Source organism: Panthera onca, chromosome D1 (genome assembly GCF_046562875.1).
Source record: "Panthera onca isolate mPanOnc1 chromosome D1, mPanOnc1 haplotype 2, whole genome shotgun sequence".
Classification (NCBI taxonomy): domain Eukaryota; kingdom Metazoa; phylum Chordata; class Mammalia; order Carnivora; family Felidae; genus Panthera; species Panthera onca.
The window spans coordinates 102044728-102068733 of NC_138348.1; the positions used below are offsets into that span (position 1 = coordinate 102044728).

The window sequence follows — 24006 nt, forward strand, 5'->3', positions numbered from 1 at the left end:
AGGTCAGCCAGTCGTGGCCACTTGATTTGTCTTAAAAATCTCCATACTGGAGCTCTTTCTATATTTCTCTTTTCTTTTATAAAAAGGGGAAAAAAATCATTTCCAAAAATCTTTCCCTTTGAAGACTCATTAAAATACTTTATTCAAGCTTGTGTTGCTAGAGTATGTATGAAGTATACCAGTTGTTTATGTATGTTGACCATTTGTTCTTACCAATATCTGATTGGAATAAGCATGTATTGGAAGGTTAGAAGTGCATGGGCATGATTCAAAATCAAATGGATTTTCTCCAAAAAGAAACCAAACAACAATCAGTCACAATGTGTTTTTTAAGGATCTAATTGATGGTAAAGATAAAAGCGAGTGTAAGAATGGGATTTTTAGACTAGGGTGACCGAAGGGATTTTCTTTGAATAAGGATCTTGAGCATTTGTGTTTTTGGAGCTCATCCTTAAGGCCTGGACAGGAAGAATCCTGTGTTATGTGTGCATGTTAAGCAATGCAAAAAAACAAAAAAAACAAACAAACAAAAAAAAAAACACACTCTGCCAAATCCTGGTACCACATGGTCTGAAATTGATGGCAGAAATGCATGAGTGACTCAAAGCACGGATGGTGTCGTCGTTCTTATGATTATTGATGTGTGGGTGCGTGTGATGGTTTTTGTTTGTTCAAATGTGGGCGCTTCTCTGTAAGTGTCTTGTGCCTTGTTCTTTTTCAGCCCTGCGTGTACCCTCTCCCTTCCCCCACCCACCTCCCCTGTGTGAGGTTCTGGGTGACAGCATGTCCATGGTCTGGAATAGTGCTTGTGCTTTTGCTGCACTGCAGTCAGCTGGCTTCCTCTGGGTTTGAGGTCCTCTCTCTCTCTCTCTCTCTCTCGCTCTCTCTCCTCTTTGTCTCTCTCCCTTTCTCTCTCCCCTCTCTCTCCTCCCTGTTTTATTATTTTCTAGTCTGCCTGTCCTTTCGCTTTCCACCTCTTGACATATCAGAGGCTGGTGATCTCATGAATTGATATATCCCAGATAAGTTTTTCAGCAGTCTTTAATTCAGTATGTAATTATGGTAAGACTCAAACCAGGAACCCCTCTGAAGTCATTTTTCACTTTCAGTTTTGGTTTCAAAATCTTTGGCCTGTGCTAGATACACATGCTCCTACCCTAGTCCGCTGCCCTCAGGAAAGCACCCCCTGAATCACCCTTTCCCTGACTTATTTCTTTAGTAGTGCAAGCCTTGAGAGAATCCTAAAAGCACTTGAAACTCTCATATTGCTTTCTATTCAATTGTGGGGAAATTCCGAAGCCCGTTTTAAAGAAAAATAGCCAGCAGTGCGCATTATTACAACCTCTATGTCCACCATTTCTGTGTATGCACCTCTCTGCACATCTCTCTGTACGAGTACGCAACAGTGGCATTCAAAGGCTGTCATTCAGTCAAGGGACTCTGCAGACATTGTACGTTCTACTCAAGAACAAAGCTAAAGAGGTTTACGAATGGCTGCAGGACCTGAAGATTGTGTTTCAGCCTTGATATGCAGTTTGGAAACAATGTGCTACTGTTTAACGGCGTGAACCAAATTTCTGCCAATGGGAAGAAGGGACAAACTCTCCACAAAAGCTGACAAAGCAGGAAGAACAGGATGACTGAGCTTTTAGATTAAAACTACCGGGGGCGTCTGAACTCTTATGGCTGGTGATGGAAGTAACAGTTTCCATAATATGGCCAAGTGATCAGATGTCTGCCGCTTAGGTAAGAAAGAGACCATCGCCTACTTTTTCATACTGGGAATGGTACTGGAGCCAGTGGGCTACGGTTTTGTTTCCTTCAGGTTTTCTTTGATCATTCTTTTATGACGTTATCTGAAAAAAAAAAAAAAGAAACCCTAATGAACTGAACCCACAAGCATTTAAATTTTGCTTGACTCTGACCTTGACTTTATTTAAATATCTCCAGGATCTCTTGCTGTTTTTAATGTTTGAGGTTTTCCTTCACCTGGTTAAAGATTGCCACATTATACCACTTTTAGAAGCCAGTGATGTCTGCTAAAAAGGAGGAGTAAGGAACATGTGCAGAGGGACGCTAAGGAGGCTCGGGTATGTGCAGCACCTTATAGACCACGAAGAGGGAAAACACGTCTCCACAGAAGAGACCCCAACAGTGCAGACATGAAATTAGCATGTATGAATTACTCGGAATTAATTGCTCAAAAAAAAAATTCCATATAGATCAAAAGTTAAACCTTTCATTTGTTTAACAAAGTTTAAAGAAATGTATTGGATACATTTTAATTAGAAATGACAAGGTAAGGGCTTTAACAAATGATATGGGAGTTTAAAGAGAAAAACCCAAGAAGTGATTCCCCACATGTTGTTAATTTGTGAAGTTTCCTTTTGAAGAATATTGTCTGTTTCACGAAACGCATCGTCGTTTCTTTAAGAAGAGGTGTGTAATTTTTAACATGAAAGAGGACTGACTGCCTAAGTCAAAGCAATTTTAGGAGGTAAATTTTGCTCGTCCTCACGTATATACTCAGTGCTTCAGTAAACTCTTCCAGTCATATTTATTCAAAAATTATCCAACTATGGCAGAGCACTATAGATTCATAAAATACAACAGTATTGCAAAAACAAATTTAACGCCACTAACCTAAATGGCTTCCCACTTTCGGATGTAATCTGAGCAGTGGATTCCAGATGATTTGGTATATTTTAAAATTTATGCCATTAAAAATGACAGTTTCATCTTTAATGAGGTGTATATCAACTGTCTGTTGCATTTTAATGGGAAACTTTGCATATCAATGATATTTCATAAACATATTTGTCTTTATTTTTTAAAATTAGCTTTCTAATGCCCTCCCCAAGGAAGCAAGCATTCAGCAATAAAGCTGCCTACTTGAAACATCCTTGTTTGATATGGTTCAGTGGGTGCCAAGCATGTATATAGAAAGCTTTGATATTCGTTGGGCCACGTAGAAGTGAGGGATTAGCCTTCTGAGAACTGCAAATTCATAATTAACTACAGAGAAGTACTTTATGTTGCCCATTTATAACAATTATTCAAATAATTGTATTCATCAGTCTTTATACAATGGATAAAGCCAATTAGCAACAGGAACACTTTCAGCCAATCAGATTTCAGAACAAATGGATAGCCTCCCTGCTCACTTGCCTCTATAATTGATTGCATTACTCACTGCTTTCCCTTTTGTTGCCCGAATCCATAGTTTGGGAACCATCCGTGGGCTCGAACCCTCCCATTTCTAATTGGCACCCAAGGTTCATAATGGAAATTCTTCTTCAAGACCTGATATGATGGCTTCCTTTCATGGCACCAGCCTAGCCATCAATATTCATTTGACTGCTTTATAAAACAACCTACAAAATCCAAACTTTTACTGACCATTTCTACTTGATTGTTTCTGTTACTTCGGTTTTTTGTTTTCTGTTTTTTGTTCCTTGTTTCGTTTTGTTTTGTTTTTAAATAGCACGATCAGTTTGACGTTGCCGGTTTCCAGAGCGTTTGTTTCATGCTCTGGCTGGTAGTTCACTGAGCATTACTCCCACGTCATTCATTCAGCAAATGCTTGCTGAGAGTATACTCTGTGCTTGGCTCTAAGAGAAGGGAAAGGTGAAAAATAAAGACCCGCTGCTCTCCCCAAAGTCCTTGCAGCTTTATAGGTCCACACAGAGTCTTGCAAAACGACAAATTAGACGAGTACTAGCAAAGTAGAGGATCCGCAGCGATCAGACAGGACTTTGAACAGAACGTTAAGGAACGAGCAGAGGCCTCCTTGATTGTCTAACATTTGGTGGCGGTGAACATTTTATTAAAGGAGCATAAGTAAAGCATGAGAAAATGGAATCTGTCCCCCAGCTGAGCCTCCTGTTGTTTATCTACCTCCTTCTTCCCCTCCTTTAATTCAGATCAGAGCTGGCTGAGAGCTGTCACAGCCGGCCACCGCTGGTGGTGGCTTCGTAGAGGCCTTGCAAGCCCCCCGCCCGATTATCTCCTGACCTGACTGCTTTCTCAGCTTTGAGGGTTTTATTTTTCGGGAGAACCACTGATTTTTTTTTTTTAATTCTCCTTTTTAAGAAGTCATTTTGCGAAATCAGATTTTCTGATGAAGACACAACCTGCAATCTGTAGTCAGCAGATGCTGTACCATTTTGAAATAAGCGATCCAAGATGGTCATAAATTGATAACGAAATGTATTTGTCAGTATTGGCAAAGGATTTCAATTTATGGTAAAATGTGAAATCAAACTTACATACATCAGTATGTAACATCTAAATATATTTGTATTTTAAGAGCTGTGTCAGAGCATCGACAGCTAACAGTCAGCCTTTATTTTTTCATTCTGCACGCTGTTATGAACGAGTGATTTTAAACATTCATCTTCATGTTTCGTGTGCTTTGAAAGTGGAGACTGAGGAATCTTTCTGCCTTGATTGTGTATCAATAACAAAATGAAACGATTGGAGAAATGTACTTCTGGATTAATGCATTCAAGCTATCCAAAAAAAAAGAGAGAGAGAGAGAGAGCAAGAGATTTGGCTCATGTTTTTTAAGAAATTCATCCTCAGTTCTTAAGTGTTTTGTTTATGTCCCTTGAGGAATGGAAAGAAAAACGATTTGTTTTTACTTGTAAGGCCTTACTCAGTTGCCCAATTCCGCAGAAGAGCTGGACAGTGAGGACCTCTCAGGTAAGGGCTAGTCACTAGGTAAGGCGCTGCGGTGTCCAACCTGTGGGCGCTCTGTCCCAGCCTGCAAAATGCCCATTTGGTTCCCTGAGCACTTAATTAGCAATTGTGGATTTTGAGACGGAAGGAAAACAAATTTTTATTAACGCTTTCTTCCTCCCCACGTCCCGTTCTTCCCTGTGCTAGGGGCATCTATTTCGGATTGGGACTGACGGCGTTAATGTAAGGAAGGTCAGGTCATCTTGGGGATCGCACTGAAGCCACTCTGTGTTCAGTGGCTTAAAATAATTTTTCATGTTCTAGATGTAGAATGGTTCCAGAGAAATTTTTTTGCATCACAAAGCAGTTTCAGGATGTTGGATTATGAGAGAAGATCTTTATTTAAAAAAGAAAAAGCTCATGTTGACCATCTGCTTCTGTAGAATGGACTAGAAAACCATGTCATAGGTATCTCAGAAGCATGGGGTGGGGGGGCGGGAGGAAGGGGGGCAATTGTTTTGTCACACACCATGATGTAAACTAATTATCCACCTCAGACCTTTTTCACAGCACACTGAGCTCTTGCAAAAGTAGGTTTCATGCTTGATTCAGGGATTTAGGTGTTACTAATCCAAAATAAGAAGCATATCCTAAAAAGGAGGGGGGGTGGTGGCAAGGAGATTCAAAATGGTCAGAGCTAAACAATTATATGAGGTGCCATGATGCTCTGGGATTTCAGTGCCGACCAGCTAGAGCTTCTTAAACATTTTGATCAGTCAATTCTTAATAAGTCAATAAGGAAGGCCAGTTCCTTATTACTGTGATAGAGGAACCAAGACGTAGGACTGTGTGTGGACCCTTACTCCAGCCTTTGGGAGGGTTCCATATTTCTCCTTCCTGAAGAGATTTCACTTGAGCGCCCTTGAATAGTTGGTTGTTAAGGTGGCAGCAGTCCTTGACGACAGGTTTCCCCCAGTGAGAAAATAAGATAGAGTCACTAATCTCTCTCAAAATGCAGATTTATTGCCTCCTATGTGCTTCTGTCAAACTTTAAAAAGGGGAGGATGCCTTTATTTTTCTATGTACCATGTCCCAGTGTGAGCTTCGCTGTCGGCTTTTTCCACAGAATGGAAGCTCCGGGAGGCCGTTTTGGTTTTGTTCACTGCTTTATGCCTGTCGTGTAGTAGGCACTCGATTGATACTCGTTGGATGAATAAGTTCCCAGTCCCAATGAATTCAGATAAATAAGTAGAAGATTAGAAAGATAGCCAGCCCATCAAGGGAGTGTTTCATGTTTGCCTCTTATTGGCGGTGTATTTAGAGAAGTTGCAAAAACATTAGCCCGATTTTGAGAGCTAAGTCCTTCTCCTTACATAGAATGTAATGCTGGTCGTAAGCAATGCGCTCTCAGTTCATGTCCTGACCCTAAATAAAACAGCTCTCTGACACAGTGGCCCTGGCGATTGGAACTTCTCAAGGACCCTAAAAGAGGACGGAGTTCTCATTGGCCTGATCCCTCTTGGCCTGTTATCAGATGAAGGTCACTGAGATATGCAGAAGTAATTTTTCTTCTCTTTAGGAAAATGGGACTAACTCCGCCATCTACCCCTTCCTCAAGCATCATCAATTGCGGAAATACTCCGGGTCTCTCTCAGCTCTGCACCGAGTCAGATGTGGCCTTGCTGCAGCTCTATCAATCACCCAGAGTCAGGAGCAATAAACCAACAACTGTTTGTGCTCCTAATAATTTGGTTAAATTAATACTTACGTGCCCCCTCCCCCGCCCCCTCCAGGAACGCTGCAGTCCTGTGTTGCCCAGGACCCATAAGTCATGTAGAACACTGATGATCTATCAGGCCGGGCTTGGGCTGCCTTTGCATCTGGTTTGATGAACTAATCAAAAACTGATTAGCACCTTTGTTCAAAGGGGATGCTGATTAATCAATTACTATTGATTGTGAGCTTGGCTTCCCTCGGCAGCAAAGAGACATCTGAAGGGGAAAAAAAAAAAAACAACCAATAAAAATTGAGCAGCTGTCATTGTGTTTAAATTTATTAAAACAAAATACATTATTTTTTATGAAGCTGTCTTGAAATGGGTCACTGAAGGGGAGCATATTGATTGAGAAAGGATGAACTTCTCAAATTTCTGTAGCCTAGAGACTGAATTCAATTATAATACAAGACAAACAGGTTAACACCCGTCTTAAACAGTCCATCAATAAATGAGAGTAGGTGTTGCGCATTTAATGCTAAACTGTGGTAATGAATAATATTACCACCCATCCCCTGTTCCATCTGGGGAGAAATTCCATCCTTGCCTTATTATGGATAAATGCTCTATCCTGCATTTCCTGAGAAATAATGATGGTCTGTCTTCTGCCCACCTCCCCATCCACCACCGCTACCTCAACCAAGGACAATTTCGTGAGCAACATACCGTTTTCCATCCTCACCCAGCACAGCAAGTTGCCCACCTGGTCCTCCTCTTTAACCTGCAGTAAAAAATTATGCCTGTGTGTAGCTCAGTGATTTAGTTATTGGCAGGCCTGGGGAGCTTATCCAGTCCCACCTTGAACCCTTTCATTTACTTTTTTGGGTGTTAACTTTATTGACGATGGATCCACACGAGTTTTCCATTGTTTTATCAATTACATCTGCTGTTTCCCGGTGACAGCTGGTGGTTATTGCCACCCATGTGGAATAGAATAGCTTTAAGCATATTTATCCTTCTATTTTATTTTAAAACTTTTAAAAAATGTCTGCACGGCCTCCCTCCTTTCAGCACTGGAAGGGTCTTTGGGGACTGTTTAGTGGAGTGCATTGGTAAATAGACGGTGTTCCAGGGAATGACCCTCTGGCACTGTTAGAGAAATCCATCAGTCTTCTGCTTTTGAAGCAGAGGCCCCGACAAGAAATTCCAGAGCTGCCATGCTTCCCCAAAACATGTTTTCAACTCTTGCCCTGCAAATGAGAAAGTGATCTAGAAAAATCCCACATCTCCCTCACGATCGGTAGAAAAGTGTGGGTGCAAGGAAGTCTCTAAATGGCCCTGATAATCCGTGCCAGGCATTATGGAAGACCCTAGGTGTCCCCTAAAAGGATTCTGAAGGAAACATGGGCTCGAAATACAGTCTAAATTTAGCTAATGGAAGCACCTAAAGGCCTTGAGTCCAGATGATCAGTTCTGAGATAGGATATAGGACCATCTGGTCATTGTGAGTGTCCTCAAAGTTGGCTGAACTTGCTTGAAATGTGTGTGAAAAACTCAACAGACATAACATTGGGGGGGGGGGGGCGGTGTCTTTCCTTCCTTGCCTCCACCTAAGCTATGGCCCAGATTTGGCAAACAGGCGATTTCATCTCTGTGGTAGACTAGCAATAATGATGATGGTAAAGAAAAACTAGCTGGGCTGTATAGACAAATTCAAGGTATGGCCCCATAAATCTAAGGTGTAGTAGTTAGCCTGTATTTATCCAGTCCTTTCCAGCTCAGAAAACTTCCACATATCTCACCTGCTCTTTGTTCGGCACAACTGTTCGAGCTTCTCCGTCTGCTAGGCTCTGGGCAGGGCACCAGGCATGCAGTGGTAAACAAGACCAACCAGGAGCTGGAGCTGCTGGGGATCTCACAGCGCAGACCCCTGCTCTTACAGCGACATTCTAGTGGGGCAGCCAGGCTCACAGCACAAGATGATGGCAGACAGTGACGAATGCTGTGGAAGAAATAAACATGGGTACACTGGGAGTGAGTGACTGGGGCTAGGAGGAGGTGGAGGCTAGCTTAGAACATAAGCTCACCATGGAAGGCCATGGGGACAGAGAGAGTGAGCCAGCCATGAGAGGATTTTCAGGAGAATCCTAGGAGAATCGTCAAAGAAGGGTTGTTAGTCTCAGTTTGCAAACGAGGAAGCGAGAGCTCCGAAAGTTAAGTGATTTACTCAAGGGGCAGGGTCAGAATTTGAACAAATGGGTCTTCTGACCTCTGCAGGAAATGGAGACTTTAGTTTTAGAGCAGCTCTCCTTCCCCTGTGAAATCCACCCTTCCCTTATTATGATGTCTTCATGACAGTCTTTTTCCTCTTGGACCCCTTTCAGTTTAATGCCAGGGTCCAGGGAACGAGGAGGGAAAAGTCGGGCTCTCTGTGGCCCATCAGGGGTAGAACCACATGCTGAGTGACCTGGAAAGATCTCTTCCAGCATCCAGTCAGGCTCTTTCTCCTTCAAAGAAGTCCTTAAACTCAGATGATTTCGGTGCCGATGTCGCATCGAGTGTCCAAAATTATGGGATCTATTTCCCACCGAGATGGTTCTCTAGGCCATAGGGAAGTTTTGGGTCACAAAGGTTAAAACATATAGAGCTCCTTATTTTTAAAATTGTGTTTAATACAAGGCAGGAGGCTAAAACAATCGTATTGGGTCCGTGGCAGCTTGTCCATGGCTTTCCCACAATGTAGGTTTGAAGGTCATCAGATTGCTGATCTTCCCATAATCCAACATGCTACTGTTTCCCTCATGGGGAGGAAGGAGGCCATCAAATAGGAACATTTTCTCCAAACTAGCCAGTCACCAGGTTACAACACAAAATGTGAATTCCAGTTCTACAGGTTGGACACTGCTTTGGGGTGACTTCACCATATTCATTAATCCATCCTCCACACACCCCCAAATGCCTGAGGTCCACAGAAGCATCTTTCTCCAGAGAGAGATTCTAGTGGGAAATGTATGTTTTGAAATAGTTTATGACTGTCCCCTTTATCAGATGTATACTCTTTTAAGGAAAACTCTGGTTTCATCTTCTGTGCCTTCCTGTTGCTTAAAATGGAAAAGGCACTCATACTTCTAAGTGCTTATTATGAGGTGAGCGGGGCGGACTCATGAGTGTGCCTCTTGGTCTCTGGGGACACTGGATGTTTGGGGAGGATCCCCTCCTGTTCATTAAGGCATTTCTAGTGTTGGATAAATTAACTAAATCAAGTTACTTGAGATGGGAGAAAAATCAACCTAAAAAATACTTGTTCTCATATTTAGCTGACAGCAAATATTTAAAATCCTCATACTCCGATGGTACACCTGAATCATGACCTGGCCCAGGTGGCCTTCAGCCTTAACCACACAGGGCAGCTAGGCCATCAGTCACACTGTGTGCCATTCTGCAAAAATGGAAGAGGGCTTGGTCAACTCAGCAAGTGTTTATGGGGCATCTTACCATCTGAGAGCAGTGCTGAGTGTGCGGACAGCCCTTCCCCCAAAGCCTTGATAAGCATTTGCCTTGAGTCAGTAATATTAAAAGAACTGGGATAACGCGCTCCTTGGGCTTCAATATAGCAGATTTAAATCTGACAGACACTTGCTGAGTACCTATGATATGCCAGGCCCTGGCCCAGAGAGGCACTTTCATATTCAGCAATACACTGGCCTCTCAGAACAGCCCCGTGAAGTGTCTGGTTGTGCCCGATGGCTCATAGGGCCTGATCGACCCGCCTGAAATCACGGAGACAAGTAACAGAGCCCCACTTGTACCCCAGACCCAACAGCGGGCCCAGCGCACTCCAGTGGGCTGTGCAGGAGATGAGATCCTCACTCTTCTGCGTCTCCTGTGTGGGCCTGTTCCTGGAGGATCGTCTAGGCAATGACAACCTAGGAGAGCCTGAGTCCTGATCACTGGGTAGTGATGATGTACAGCCAAAGCCTGGGAGCAGTACTTCTAATTTCAGTGAACGCATCCTGAGCTCTGGGTGACAGGGGAGGACGCGGGCCACAGTTTTCCTTTAAGTAGCTTCACACCGTGCCTTTGAAATGTTAGTGCAGCTGCAGTTCCATTGCTAGAATTAAATGCAGGTGAAGGGTAGTGCCGGCTGCCTGGGATGCGCTATGGGATCTTCACTGTTTTCTTGCCTTACGCTGATTCCTCCCCTTCTGCTTTCTAAGAAGACAGAAAAGAAAGGTTATGTTGCATAGAGGCTAGTGTGCTCCAATATATATTAACATCTTAATGGGAAAGCTGTGCATGTACTGTATACATTTACTACTCTCTGACAAGAGGGAATTAAATGTCAGAAGGATTTGTAGCATCTATAATTGAATTGGTGCTGAGGAAAGCAAATCTTAAGGAAGAATAACATATTAGGATTAGCAAATAATGTGGCATTTTGTCAGCGCGTGCCATTCAGTTTGTTCCCCTTCAGTAATAAAGTTGTGCTCTTTCAAATGCACACTTATTTTTGTTGCCACGAAGGGAGCTACCGTAGGTGATGGGAATGAGCAGCTCCATTTTTTCAGAAGGCCCCAGGGTTGGGTTTGCTTTGCTTTGGTTTTGTCTGTGACCTCAGATTTTGGTTTTGCCTCAGATTTGGAAAAGCCACCATCAGGCTTTTTTAAAATGTCTTCCTGGCAGGAAGGAGCACATGACATCACGGTCACGAAGAGGCCTCTGAGGTAGACTAATCCCTAGGGTCCCAGGAAGCTGGAGGCGACGTTTCCATTATGAACACGATTGCAAGTGTTTTTACTTAAACTGACTTGTCCGGGAAGACCTCAGCCCAGGAAAAAAAGTCTCAAACTAAACCACGTAACAGAACTGTTGTAAAAAGTCAAGAATCCTAACTTTTCCCCCCAGTCATTCATTAGATGGGGAAACGGGAGAAGGTCCAACATAGGAATTGTCCAATAGAAGCAGGAAGACCAGTATCATCAGAACCTCCTCCGTGTTTTAAACGTTAATTTTTAAGGTGAGCCCTAAGGTAGCCTGTGAGGTATGGGGAAGAATAAAAATGTGCGTTGAAGAGGCATATTCCACACTCCCCAAGGTTTTAAATGTGCCAGCCAGCCTGAGCCGGGATGTTAGGAAATGTGAAGGGATCGCCAACACCGGGTAGCGGTCCCCTGCCGTAGTATTAACTGTGTGTTACGTGTTAACTGGATCAGACTTCGGCTCGTCAGAGGGAGGAGACTGGGTGTCCTTTTTGGCAAGGAGACCAGCCCCGGGCTGCAAGGTGAGCAGTGGTGCTGCAGCGAGCATTCTGCTCAGTGACGTCCTCTGCCAGAGTCCCTGTCTGCCAGGAGCTTGTCTAGGACATACTGGCCATTCCCTGGCTGTCCATGAATCCCCGCCCCTGGCAGCGGAGCCTTCTAGGCTTATCACGGATCCACGGTGAAGGCATTCTCTTGGCAGCTTCTGTGAGGCGTCCCATGCCAGGTGGCGAAGTAGCCATAGAAACCGAGATGTGTCGCAGGGCCCTGTTTTAGCACAGGCAGCGTGACTCCCGAGCTCTGCATTAAGGACAGCTCTGGCAAATAATTTAAGGAAGGAAAGCAAGTGGAGAAAAAGGAGTCCCTGCAGCGCGGGGGGTGGGGGGACTGAAATTCCTCGCTGGCAATCACTTTTCTCGGCAGACCACCGCCTTTAGAGCACTGCCTTTATGTTGCCCATGAGGAATGGAGCGGGCCAGGCCACCTGGCCCAAGGTAAAGAAATCCGAGCTCTTGGGGCATCACTCTTGGGAGTTTCTTTGAAATGTTTTTGTCCTCACGGTTTCTAAGATGCTAATGCGAGCCCAGGGTGGCCTACGCTGTGACCCAAGCAGTAGTGGCCGACTTAACATTCCGCAGGCAGCTTGTAAACTCTCACCTGGAGCCAAGTCGTCCCAGCTTTTTGCCAAAAGAAAAGCCAACTCACGAATACTAAACAGCTCATGACGGATCTGTCCTTAAAGAGACTCTCGTGTCACGCTTCGAGCCATAGACGGGCCTGCAGGAGGGGACAGTACAGGCCGGAAGGAGAGGGCCCGCAAAACCTCTTCTCTTCCCTGCGTTGACAGGGCATACCTAAAATCCAGAGCTATGGGACGACTAGGCCAAAGTTACTTGGCCTCACACGTGAAAGGATTGGGGCGACATTCTTCCCCCGAACACACTCGGTTCAGGGCTGGAATAACCTTGACACCAGGAGCATACACGAGTAGGAACATGGCTCCTCCTCCAGGATGAAGGGGACAAAGCTTAGTCCCGGAAATATGAGCGCTCTTAGTAACACCTGTTGCTTCGTTTCTTAACAAGGAAACGTTACCTTCTAAACCCAAGACCTGTCCATTCGCCCGAGTACCAGGCGTGTTTATAAGTGCTTTCCACACTCACGTTTCCTTTTCAGTGTAGGAGCTGGAGGCGTCCATGGAGTCTCGTTCTTTGATTTCCTTCTCTGCCCGATTCAGAAAAGGAACCGAAAATCTGGAGATGCACCCCCCCCCCACCCCAGGAAAGCTCATAGAACCAGAGTGAAAAGATCTGCACCCCAAGAGGAGCAGGATCTTTGGATGATGGTGACAGATACTCTCCCAAGTGTTCCACTGAGAAGTCATTTCTCAGGCATAGGCAGAGCTGTTCCTTCAGGAGCAGGACAGGAAAGGCTGGGCGGCTGACGGACTTTGTTAGAGCTGTGATCCTTGTGGTGGTTGATGCTCCCTGCCCACGCCAGTCGTTCCTCCCCACCACCCCCCACCCCACTCCCTCCGTTTGCCCACTGCCTCTTTGTGTAACAACTCGTGCCCTTGCTCCCGGCCTTGAGCGAGGCACGGGCACACAGGTGCAGGCAGTCCTGCCCTGGTAGAAGGTAACCAGCCTTCACCCTGCTCCCCCACCACCTCGAGCCAATCGACAGCACTATGAAAACCCTCCCACCCACCCCACGCAGGGCAACGGAAGGTGGGAGTGCACGGAGGCAGGAAAGGGCTCCGCTCTTCACGGAGGACGCCAAGCCGTGGCAGGTGCCGGTGAACCCGGGGTGGGGCGGGGTGGAAAGAGGCCGTGAGGGGCTCACACACCTCAGTGTTCTCTGTAAATTAAACATCAGTTACCTTCTGTGTCCGTCTGCAGTAATTGAAGGCAGGAAAAATGTCTTGGTGATTAACTGGTGGTAGTAAACTTCCTTATCAAGTGAGTATCAGGAGATAGCTGGAGAGATTACCCTTATAAATAAGTATCTGTAAAATATGTATGTCCTTGAGGGTGGGCAAGATCGCTAGAACCCAGGTACTGAATGTGGGCAAAGTGCAGGGGGAAAAAAAAAGCAGCCCTCAACACATTTAGCTCTAAGTTCCTGGGCAGCAAAGGCCAAATGAATAGTTTTGGCGAAAGAAGTTAATCCCGCAGATACCTCCCCGTGAGGTTTTCTGTTTTTCTTTATCGCAGAGATTCTCTCTCTGTCTCTCTGGCTTCTAGAATGTTCCCGTGCCAGGGACGGAGGAGACAGCCTGTTAACAGTGGACGTGAGAGTGCCTGCCCCTAAATGGGACGGCTTCTCTCTGCTCTCAGCCTCTCTTCACCTCTTACCCCTAACTTTCCCCTCTCCTCAATGGCTAGTATCACTTTGTTTTCCCCATCCAATTCTAAGACCTGTGGAATGAGTTGAAAGACTCTATTTTTCAGTAGGTCTGAAGCTCATGGCAATGGGAGGTTAGTTCATTTTCACTCCCACAAGATCCCCTATTTTGACAGCTCCCTAAGGAAAACACAGCTCCCAACTCTGGTCTTCCCATCAGCGACTCCGAATCTGTGCAGGTGGGCGAGAGAGTCTCCAGGGTGTGAAGCACTATATCCCCCAGCAGGTACCCTGTGTTGGAGGGGCCCCCCCGGGGAGGGGAGCGCTCCCCTTCGACAAGCTCTGTTGTCTCTAAAGGAAAAGAAAAAGTTTCCGTGGCCAAGTTCTGCCTCGTTGAAATGATTTTCAAGACACAGAGGCTGTTGCATCCACAGTAGGTAACACTTGGGGCTGAGGAGGGCGATTCCTCTCCACCACGTTTCAAGTCGAGCTTATTAGACAGGTTGCTGGAGGGGCTCGCACATCACGGAGCGGGCTAATTGGCTGCAGTGCACTCTGCCTCCAACCCATCTCCCTTCTCCAATTAAACTCCCATCATCCCGTCGTCCTGGGCGACCGGCCGCTGCCGCCTCTGATTCGGCATTTCTGTTTGGGCTGGGGTTTTTGGGTTTTTTGGTAGTCCTTCGAAAGGTAACTTAATGAAACGCTTTAAATGCTTCATTTTTTTCTTAATTTAAACTCTTTTAATTAAAGCATTTCTCGTGGAACCCTCAGTCACGAGTTCTTTCCCCCACATCCTTCAGTACTTAATCTCACAGCAGAATTGGAAATATCGATAGAAAGTGTAAATCATGCCCTCCTGCTGAAAGCGTTGTATCAGGTTTCGGCTCAAAAGAGCACCATTACCTTTAGCTGTCACGGATCTGTACACTTGATCGATAAACTTCAAATATTATTAGAGGTGGAGGCTTCAGAGATTTGCTCTGTTCTTTGGAGAGAGACAGAGATAAATCTTTCTTAAAAATTGACTTGAATTTGCACTCTCCGTCTTCCTGGTGAAATGCATTTCTCTCGGGCGTCCAGCAACTGCAAGGGGGACAGATTTATAGGCCATGTGCTTCTTGTACTGAAAGATTTAAATGGTAAATCCTTCACATATGACTTCACAAATCATGTAAAGTTAAAAGATTTTTACCGTTTCTGTTGCTGCTGTGCTTAAATTGTAAGGTACAGCCAGTAAATCATTTTAATGGAGGTGTCGTACTCGACTCAATAAAAAAAAAGACAATGGTTTAGCTTCCACTCCAAAATGTTAATGTATTAATCAACAGGAGAATAATTGTTTTTTACTACATTTATAAATCTCGGGTGCCATTAGGGTTTCAGCAAGGGGTGATGTAGCCACATTCCTAAATTAAAATTGTTTACACTGCCATACATCCATTCCGCATCGCCATAGCTCATTCTGGGTTCATTTTGGAGTTGTTCCCCGGCCAAACATGTCGTTGCTCAGTCGCAAGAAGACATCCTGAGGGAGTGATGCTTATAAAGGAAAATTAATTGCACCGTGAAGTGTTAAATAAATAAAATAAAACCCGTCTGTGGCAATGGACAATTATTCCCGGCTGTCTTGTTTTGAGATAGGTTTTTAGGTTTTAGATTGAGGCTTACTCCCTCATACATCCTAAATGTAGCAAGCATGTCACTTGTCTTTAGTCTTCTAAGCCTTGTTTTATCTCCAGGCAGCTGTGGCTTGAGAGCTGGGTTGCCTGTGCCTGTGCCCAGCAGGGAATAAGTCGCTGGGCACCTGCAGAAAGCTGCCTTAGCCTCCCCTCCGCAGCTCCTGTTACCGCCCGAAGGTGCCATTCCGAGAACCCTTAAGTAGTTAGGTCGCCTCCTTACTAGGACCCGCAGCCGGACACAGAGAGGGCGAGCGCTGAGACCAGGCCAGGACTGGACGCAGACTGTTTCTTCTGTGCCTGGCCCCTAAGCGTGGTTCCACACGCACTAGCACTTCTCTGCTGCCTACAGTGAACTCGCCCTGTGGGGAGCACAGATCGGTTCGGCACTGGACAGGTCAGTCTGTTCCCTTGGTGTGACTTGATCCATCTGGACGGTCTCTCTGCCTCTGCCAGTGTAAGGGAAGGTGACCTCTGACCTGGAGGCAGTGCGGCCAGGGCTGCTGGTGTCTTGCGATGAGTGCTACATCCCTGTTCCTTTTCTGATCCCGACAGATTCTCGAGCGGGTGAAGAAGGCGCCATCAGAGCGGTGGATCATGCCGTGATTGGCGGGGTCGTGGCCGTGGTGGTGTTCGCCATGCTGTGCTTGCTCATCATTCTGGGGCGCTACTTTGCCAGACATAAAGGTAAGCAAGGTGCTTTGGCAGGCAGGAGGCCTCCCGTCACCACAGCCCCTGCGTCTGGGGACTCGGCAAGGTTTTCCTTGCTAGGCAGTTTGGGTCACGTGGCCGCATAGGCTGTTCGGGTCCTGAAACTGGGAGAGAGGAAAAAAGAAAAAAAAAAAAAAAGAACAGAAAAGAAAAACAGAAATCTTAGCAGCTGCTGATTAGGACTCTGAGAGCTGATGAGTGGCACGTCTTGATTTCGATTTTCTCTAAAAGCTTTCTAGATTTGTTATTCTGCAGTCCGTAATTGGGGATAGAGCAAAAATTGTAAAAATAGGGGCCGGTGGGCCAGGTGTGGTGTGAACCCCCAAACGACAAGCGCACCAAGAACGTGCCCGTAACCGTCTGCTTTCTGGGCAGCAGCTGGACAGGGCTCTGGTCCCCCTGGCCCCAAACTTGGGGTAAGCTGGTCACAGCGGCTAGAATCCTGCCTTGGTTGGATGTGCCTTAAAAGCCACATAAATATGTATTTTTTAAATCATCGGTGCAATTGATTTAAATTGCCATTAATCATCAGACGTATCAACTGTGCAGCCTGGATGGGCAATCATCTTTTCCAACGCTCCTCCTCTGTGCCCCATGCTGCTCTAGCCCTCTCCCCCGCGCCTGGTAATTTATTCTGCCCTTTCTCTGTCGGCCCTTGTCTTCCTCCGGTGTTTTTCTCGAGCGCTGTGCTGTGAGCGTGTGGGGCCGCCCTAGAGCATCAACTCCAGGCACTTGCATAGTGAGCACAGGACTGGGGTTTGGGGAGGATTCCTTGAGCACAGCAGTGGATGTCCAAGGTACTGGAAACCACCTTCAGAACCCACAATGCCTGTCTGCAGCATAAACCGTTTGGGGCCCCCCGGCGCTGTGCGTACTTCTGCCCGTGCCCCGGAGGCGGCCTGCTGGGCTGAGAACGCCCAGCCTCTTGGTGTTGAGCGGGGCAGAGCCAGGAGGGTAAGGCCAGAGAGCGGGGCCAAGTCTCCTCGGCAGCTGTGGAGAACGAGGGGCCAAAGGGTGTCCTGTGCGGAGGGAGGAGGGATGCAGGCAGGGAACATCTGGCCACCTGCCTGCTCACACTTGTCACTCAGGAAAACCTGAAAACACAACAAACGTTATCAGCCTTTTTTTTTTTTCCCCCTTTAAGAATCTTGGAGGATATATGACGGGAGGAGGGGCTGTGTGGTTTAGGTGGGCAGCGTAAACTCTCCCCAGACGTCATACTGAGGTGCAGGCCTTGTCTTTCTCCATCAACTTTCCCGTAAAGGGTTGGGACTTGCCGATGAGAGCGTCTCCAGCTTTGGAACGTTCTGTGTGTTGTCATTGCAACGTGGCCTTGCCAATTAGCGAATCCATGAATCCGGGTCCAGGCTACACTCGCACCACGAGCGAGAATCACGCGTCCCCTGAGACAGACCCCGAGCCTTGCTCACGCCTGTTGTCGTATCAAGTGATTTGGCGATCCGGACCCCTCACTCCGAAGGGGGGCGGGCAGGAGACGGTCAGACGTGCCTGTACACGCCCCGGCGCGGCCTCCCTGACGGACAGGCAGCGGTGACTCGCGCAGCCAGGAGACGGGGGCTCAAACAAACGATTTGAGACGACAGTAGAACATCGTCAGGGCCCTAATTCATTAATTGGCTAATTGCTCTTCCTTGCTTTGGTCCTTAACCATGTGCGCCCACATTGCCGGTCATTGGTCCTGGCCTTCACTGTTTATGCTAGTCAGCGGCTCTCCAGCTCTCTGCATTTCTAGCTCCCACTCACGTCTTCTTCTGCTGACATTCTCTGGTCATAATCACTGCTCTAATGTCTCATTTGCTGAATTATATCGCAGCGGTTCAGTTGGAGTGGTGCCTTTGGAACCCCCGGATCCCCATTTGTCTCATCCACCTCGCTCTCTTCTTCCAATTGTTTTTTCCCCTCTGCTGCCTGCACACCACTTCGGCTGATGATGGCCATAAAGCAAGTTGCCATCTCTGTACCACTTTACACAGAGGCCATCAGACAGTCACGGTGCTTTACCCCTTCATCTTTCAGGTACATACTTCACTCATGAAGCCAAAGGAGCCGATGACGCAGCAGACGCAGACACAGCTATAATCAATGCAGAAGGAGGACAGAACAACTCCGAAGAAAAGAAAGAGTACTTCATCTAGATCAGCCTTTTTGTTTCAATGAGGTGTCCAACTGGCCCTATTTAGATGATAAAGAGACAGTGATATTGGAACTTGCGAGAAATTCGTGTGTTTTTTTATGAATGGGTGGAAAGGTGCGAGACTGGGAAGGCTTGGGATTTGCTGTGTAAAAAAAAAAAAATGTTCTTTGAAAGTACACTCTGCTGTTTGACACCTCTTTTTTTTTTTTTTTTTTTTTTTGGTTGGTTGGTTGGTTTTTTAAAATTTTCATTTCTTCCTACCAAGTCAAACTTGGATGCTTGGATTTAGTTTGGGTAGATTGCAGAAAATTCTGTGCCTTGTTTTTTTGTTTGTTCGTTGCGTTCCTCTTTTTAAATTTTTTTTCCTGCTGTTTCTTTCTTTTTGTTTTTTTCCTTTGTGCACATTTATTTTGCCCAAAACTTTTGGGATTTTTTTTTTTTCCCCAAAATCTCCCATTTTGGAATTTGCCTGCTGGGATTCCTTAGAATCTTTTTCCCCCGTATTTTGTTGTTGTTTTTCCTTTCCTTTTTTGTCTATTTTTTGAAGTAACTGCTTTCTGTTCAAGATTCAGTTTCATGAAAGGAGAACCAGCACAGTTTAGATTTCATAGTTCAGAATTTAGTGTGTCCATAATGCATTCTTACTCTGTTGTCGTAAAGATTTGGGTGAACAAACAACGAGGACTCTTTGCTGCTACCCATGTTTCAAATACGTAGAGCAGTGAAGACTAGAAACGTAGACTGTGATTCAGAAAATGTTCTGTTTGCTGTGGAACTACATTACTGTACAGGGTTACCTGCAAAGTGAGGCGTGTCACAATGAGATCGAATCTGTCTTTAATTCTGTGTCTGTAGACGGCTCAGCATAGAGACCCCGCACTGTCCGGAAAGGTTTGGGGTGGAAGGGGCTCCTCCTTTTTCAACGCCCTAAACAGACCTGGCAGGTGAGGTCTGTTCCTTTTATATAAGTGGACAAATTTGAGTTGCCACAGGAGGGGAAGTCGGGAGGGGGGGGAACGATAGTCCTGCTCTGGTTATTTCTGTTTCAAACGATTCCATCCACCTTTCCCAATCGGCCATACTTCTCACTAATTTGTAGGAAAAAAGCAAGTCCGCGTGGTGTGTGAATGACTGGATGGGACAGGGTTTGGTTTTTCGGGGGTTTTTTTGGTTTTTTTTTTTGGTTTTGGTTTTTGTTTTGTTTTTCCTTTGTGTTTAGTTAGGAAGACAGTAGGATGTGGCCTGCATGTACTGTATATTACAGATATTTGTCATGCTGGGATTTCCAACTCGAATCCGTGTGAAACTTTCATTCCTTCAGATTTGGCTTGACAAAGGCAGGAGGTACAGAAGAAGGGCCGGTATTATTCTCACACTGGTCTGCTGTCGATCTAGTTCTCGAAAGGTCAGAGCAGAGGTGGAAAAACAGCATGTAGGGATTTTCAGTTACTTAATCAAAACTCAAATGTGAGTGTTTTTATCTTTTTACCTTTCATACACTAGCCTTGGCCTCTTTCCTCAGCCTTAAGAACCATCTGCCAAAAAATTACTGATCTTCGCATGATGGCAGCCATAGTGCATAGCTACTAAAATAAGTTACCTTGAACATATCTTAGATGGGGAGCCTTGGGAAAAGGTAGAGGAGTCAAGTTACCATTTACCTTTTTTTTAAAGAAATGTGGGGATTTTCACTGAAACGTCTAGGAAATCTAGAAGTAGTCCCAAAGGACGAAAACTAAACTCTTACCATATGTGTTGGTAAGGCTCCAGACTCCAGAATACAGTCCCTATGGAAAGATGGCATCAAAAAAAGAGATCTATATATATATAAATATATATTATATAACATTTTCAGTGAGTAATTTTGGATTTTGCAAGGTGCATTTTTACTATTGTTACATTATGTGGAAAAACTTAACGCTGATTTATTTAAGGGGGAAAAAAAAGTATCAACTCTTTGTTATTTGCAAGTGTGTTGATTTTTCTTGTCTTTGTTTTAACCTTTGATAGAACCATTGCAATATGGGGGCCTTTTGGGAACGGACCGGTATGTAAAAGAAAATCCATATTGAGCAGCATTTTGTTTCCCTCCCCACCCCACCCCCATCCCTAGGCACTTAACCAAGACAAAAAGCCACAACGAACATCCCTTTTTCGATGAATTTTATAACGTGCAGCTCTATCCCGAGCCCTTTAGTGCCCATTCTGACCATAGTATAACCACATCAAAGGGTGAGAACCATTTAGCATGTCGTTAAAAGGTTTTTTTCAGTTGTTCTTTTTGGGGGGGGGAGAAAAAGAAAACAACTACCATTGCTCACCAAATTGGCATCTCATTTTTGGGAACTTCCATCTTTGTTTTGAAAAGTGTATGGTAGTGCAGTGTTCCTGATGTAACTTTCTGGCTTTTACGATGTTGACATGTCTCAGGTTCATGTGTTCTGATTGGTGTTTTTCCGTCTCAGGTAGATTGCAAAGTGTAGGCCCCACGCATTGGAAAAAAAATAAAAAATAATAATAATAATAAAGCAAAAACAGGAAATTATGGATTTTAGTTGTATATTGGTTTATGTATTTTTTCTTAAGTATACAGTGCACTGTTTGAAATGTATTGTTGAGTATTACTTTGTACAGGTTGATCACTTTTTTTAGAGTGAAGAAAGAACAAACTTGTTTTCTGTGTTTTTTAAAGGAATATAAAATAATGAAGGATGTATCATTGATGCCAAATAAGCTTGTTCTTTAGTCACCCCGACGTATTATTTTTCCCTTTAGGCCAGTTCTGTTTTCGAGGTGTACATGAACAATGTTATGGTGTAAGAAATTTCATATCCATATGTTCCCATTCGCATTTTGTATTGGTTCATGTATACCATTTTTACAAAAAAAAAGAAAAAAAAAAAGAAGTACTATAAAATATCTGTCTTCTTAATAAAAAAAAATTAATGTTACCAAGTGATCCCTTCATCTCATTCTGGACTTCTTACCGACGCCCGGGGCGGGCGCGGGCCGGCTTCCTCCCCAGGGTCGGGCGCAGCGACGCGAAAGAACGAACGCGGGCAGTAGGTGCTGGGAAATGCAGCCGCCCCGGCTCGCAACTGCTCGCTCTCTCGCTCTCTCTCGCTCTCTCTCCTCCGCTCACCCTCCCTGCCCTTGTTCTCTTCTCCCCGCGCAGCGGACAGGTGGGCCGGGTGCTCCAGGTGCTACGGCAGCGCTGACTCAGCGATCTGTGCAGGTGTGCGGGATGCAGCGGCGGCCGGCCAGCCGGACGGTCCCTCCCCCCCTTCACCCACCACCCCCACCCACGTCCCTGTGTTGGCTGCTCCACCTGTCTCTTATTTTGGGATTTCGTGTCTTAACAGTTCATTCTGCCTTCTTCATTTCAAGCTCTCTCTCTTTTAACAAAAAGATGGTGTGATCTGCGGAGGACTGGCTTGGCCGCCTGTGGGGGACCCGTCTCCGTCCCTGTTCAGGCCGCTGCGATCTCAGGGCGGGTGGACAGCAGGATCCGTGTGTGGTCCTCTTGCCTTGCAGGCCGTAGTGAGCAACGACTACACTTCATGGTGACTGATCTCATAAACGCACATACGTGAGCAGCCCCACACCGCCCTTTTCCCACCATCAGCCCAGCGAGGGGCGGGGTGGAGAGTGGAGGGGGGCGGGGTTGAGCTTCCTTCTCGATCTCTCTCTCGGGCAGGTAATGGGGAAATGCTCAGCAGTGGAAGAAAAGGTAAGCTCCAGAAAAGCCAAAGGCCACGTCTCTCATGTCAGCCTCCTCCACCCTGGCCTGGTCCCTTGCCTGTCTCTGTAAAACATCAGCCAATCAGATACACGGTTACCTGGCATCTTCTGGGTGCTCAGAGTCGTGATAAACGCAGAGAAGCGTAAGGTAGTCGCTGGAGACTAGCCAGGGCATCCGTTCCACCTGTGCGAACGCATGAAGTGGTCCTCAGACATGGGGGCCTCGCCGAAGATGGTTAAGGAGCCCCAAGAGTGCCGGGGGAGTTTCTTGGAGAAGGGAGATGGGCTGGAGGGCCAAACCAGCTTCCCTGAGGAGCCGGCCCCCGCTGGGCCCGAAAGCCTGGTTTAGCACCGAGGGCAGTAAGCCAGCCAGCCTGCTGGCCTGTGTGGCGAGAGCCAGATGAGTGAGACATGGAAGGCGGGGCTGGTCCTATGGCACCCTCACAGCCCAGGTATGGGAGTCAAAATTTCCAGGGCCTGTCCAGGCCTCTGGGCGGAGGGGGGGGGGGGGCAGGGGAGGCACGAGCTGTGGGATCTACTAATCCACCATAGCTTTTTACAGAGGTGATAGAGGGCAGAGATCAGGAGTATGGGCCCCAGGCCCTGCTTTGCCACTTACCAGCCGTGAAACCTCGGGCAAGTTACCCAGCCTACCCGGCCTTGGTCTCCTGCTCTGGAAGGTAAGGCTCACCGTCAGTGCTGTTAGGAGACGTACACGAGATAAGCAGGAGGAGCTTAGCAGATAAGGCACCAAAGTCAGTCATACAGGATAGAGGGAAATGGGGAGGTGAAAGGCTAGAAGGTTCCCCACGGCTACCAAGAGGTGGTCACTGCTCAAGTGAAGGGAGCTATTGGGCTCCTCTGCATGTGGACACCTCACATCCTCTTGACGCTTGCCTTGGAAGGTGTAACCACCCCTGTATCCTCACCATCCACTGGTTATTCCAGGCCATGTGGCACGTTCAGTGACCCCAGCCCCACCCCCTCATCTGTAGCATGAGGCTCCCGATTCAGCTGTAACCTACAATGAAGGGACCCAAGAAGTCCACTGAACAGAGGTAGGCGTGAGGTGGCCGCTCGCTGCACAGTTGCCGGTTGAGTTCCACAGGGTATGCAAATGAGAAGGTGCCAGAAGCAGTCCACGTGAGCAGGAGCCTGATAAGTAGTCCGGTCCTTCATTTGGTCTGGGAGTGAAAACGGCCCCCGTTTCCTCCAGAGGGTTTTCACAAATGCTGTGGCCTGCTTGTGTTCTCCAAATACATCAACTAGAACCCCGAGGTGATATGCGGGTGTTAATTGGTGCAATCTTTCACTGTCCTCTGTCTGCTTGAAATGTAATTCTTGTACTGCCCGTGGACTTACTCCATGGACAAATGTTCCTTTGATTCTGACATCCAGAACCTTAAAGCAACCATGCCGTTCGCCATGCTACAGGTGCAAAGAGCCTGCTTGAGTGAGAGCGTTTTGTTTCGTTATAAAATTCGCTTAAGACCTTTTTGGTCAGGATACCAAGTACACAGCCCTTAGTCATAAAAACCTGGCAGCCACATGCCTTGGGAGAGAAATGCCTACCCAACAGCCATACACGTATACTTTGGAAATCTTTCGAAAATGAGGCAGCTGGGTGTCCTCAGCCACTGTCCGGGCGAAGGAAGAGAGGGCTCCTGGCTGTCATCCGCAGGCCTCGTAGGCCAATGGTCACACGGCGGTGGGCACACGGTAGGC

At 46.3% G+C, this 24006-nt stretch overlaps 1 protein-coding gene across 6 annotated transcripts in view; it reads left to right on the plus strand.

Annotated features, from left to right (window-relative positions):
* CADM1 (cell adhesion molecule 1) overlaps positions 1-21499 on the plus strand; it is a 329295-nt gene extending 307796 nt beyond the window's left edge. For 4 of the 6 annotated variants that reach the window (XM_060604801.3, XM_060604803.3, XM_060604805.3 and 1 more), the window contains 2 exons: positions 16230-16361; positions 18423-21499. In XM_060604801.3, coding sequence (XP_060460784.1) covers positions 16230-16361; positions 18423-18541 — 251 coding nt within the window. In that variant the 3' untranslated portion in view covers positions 18542-21499. Of the gene's footprint in view, positions 1-4650; positions 4705-16229; positions 16362-18422 lie in introns of all 6 variants that reach the window. The other 2 variants (XM_060604800.3, XM_060604802.3) reach the window with 1 other exon arrangement.
* Positions 21500-24006: the final 2507 nt, after the last annotated feature.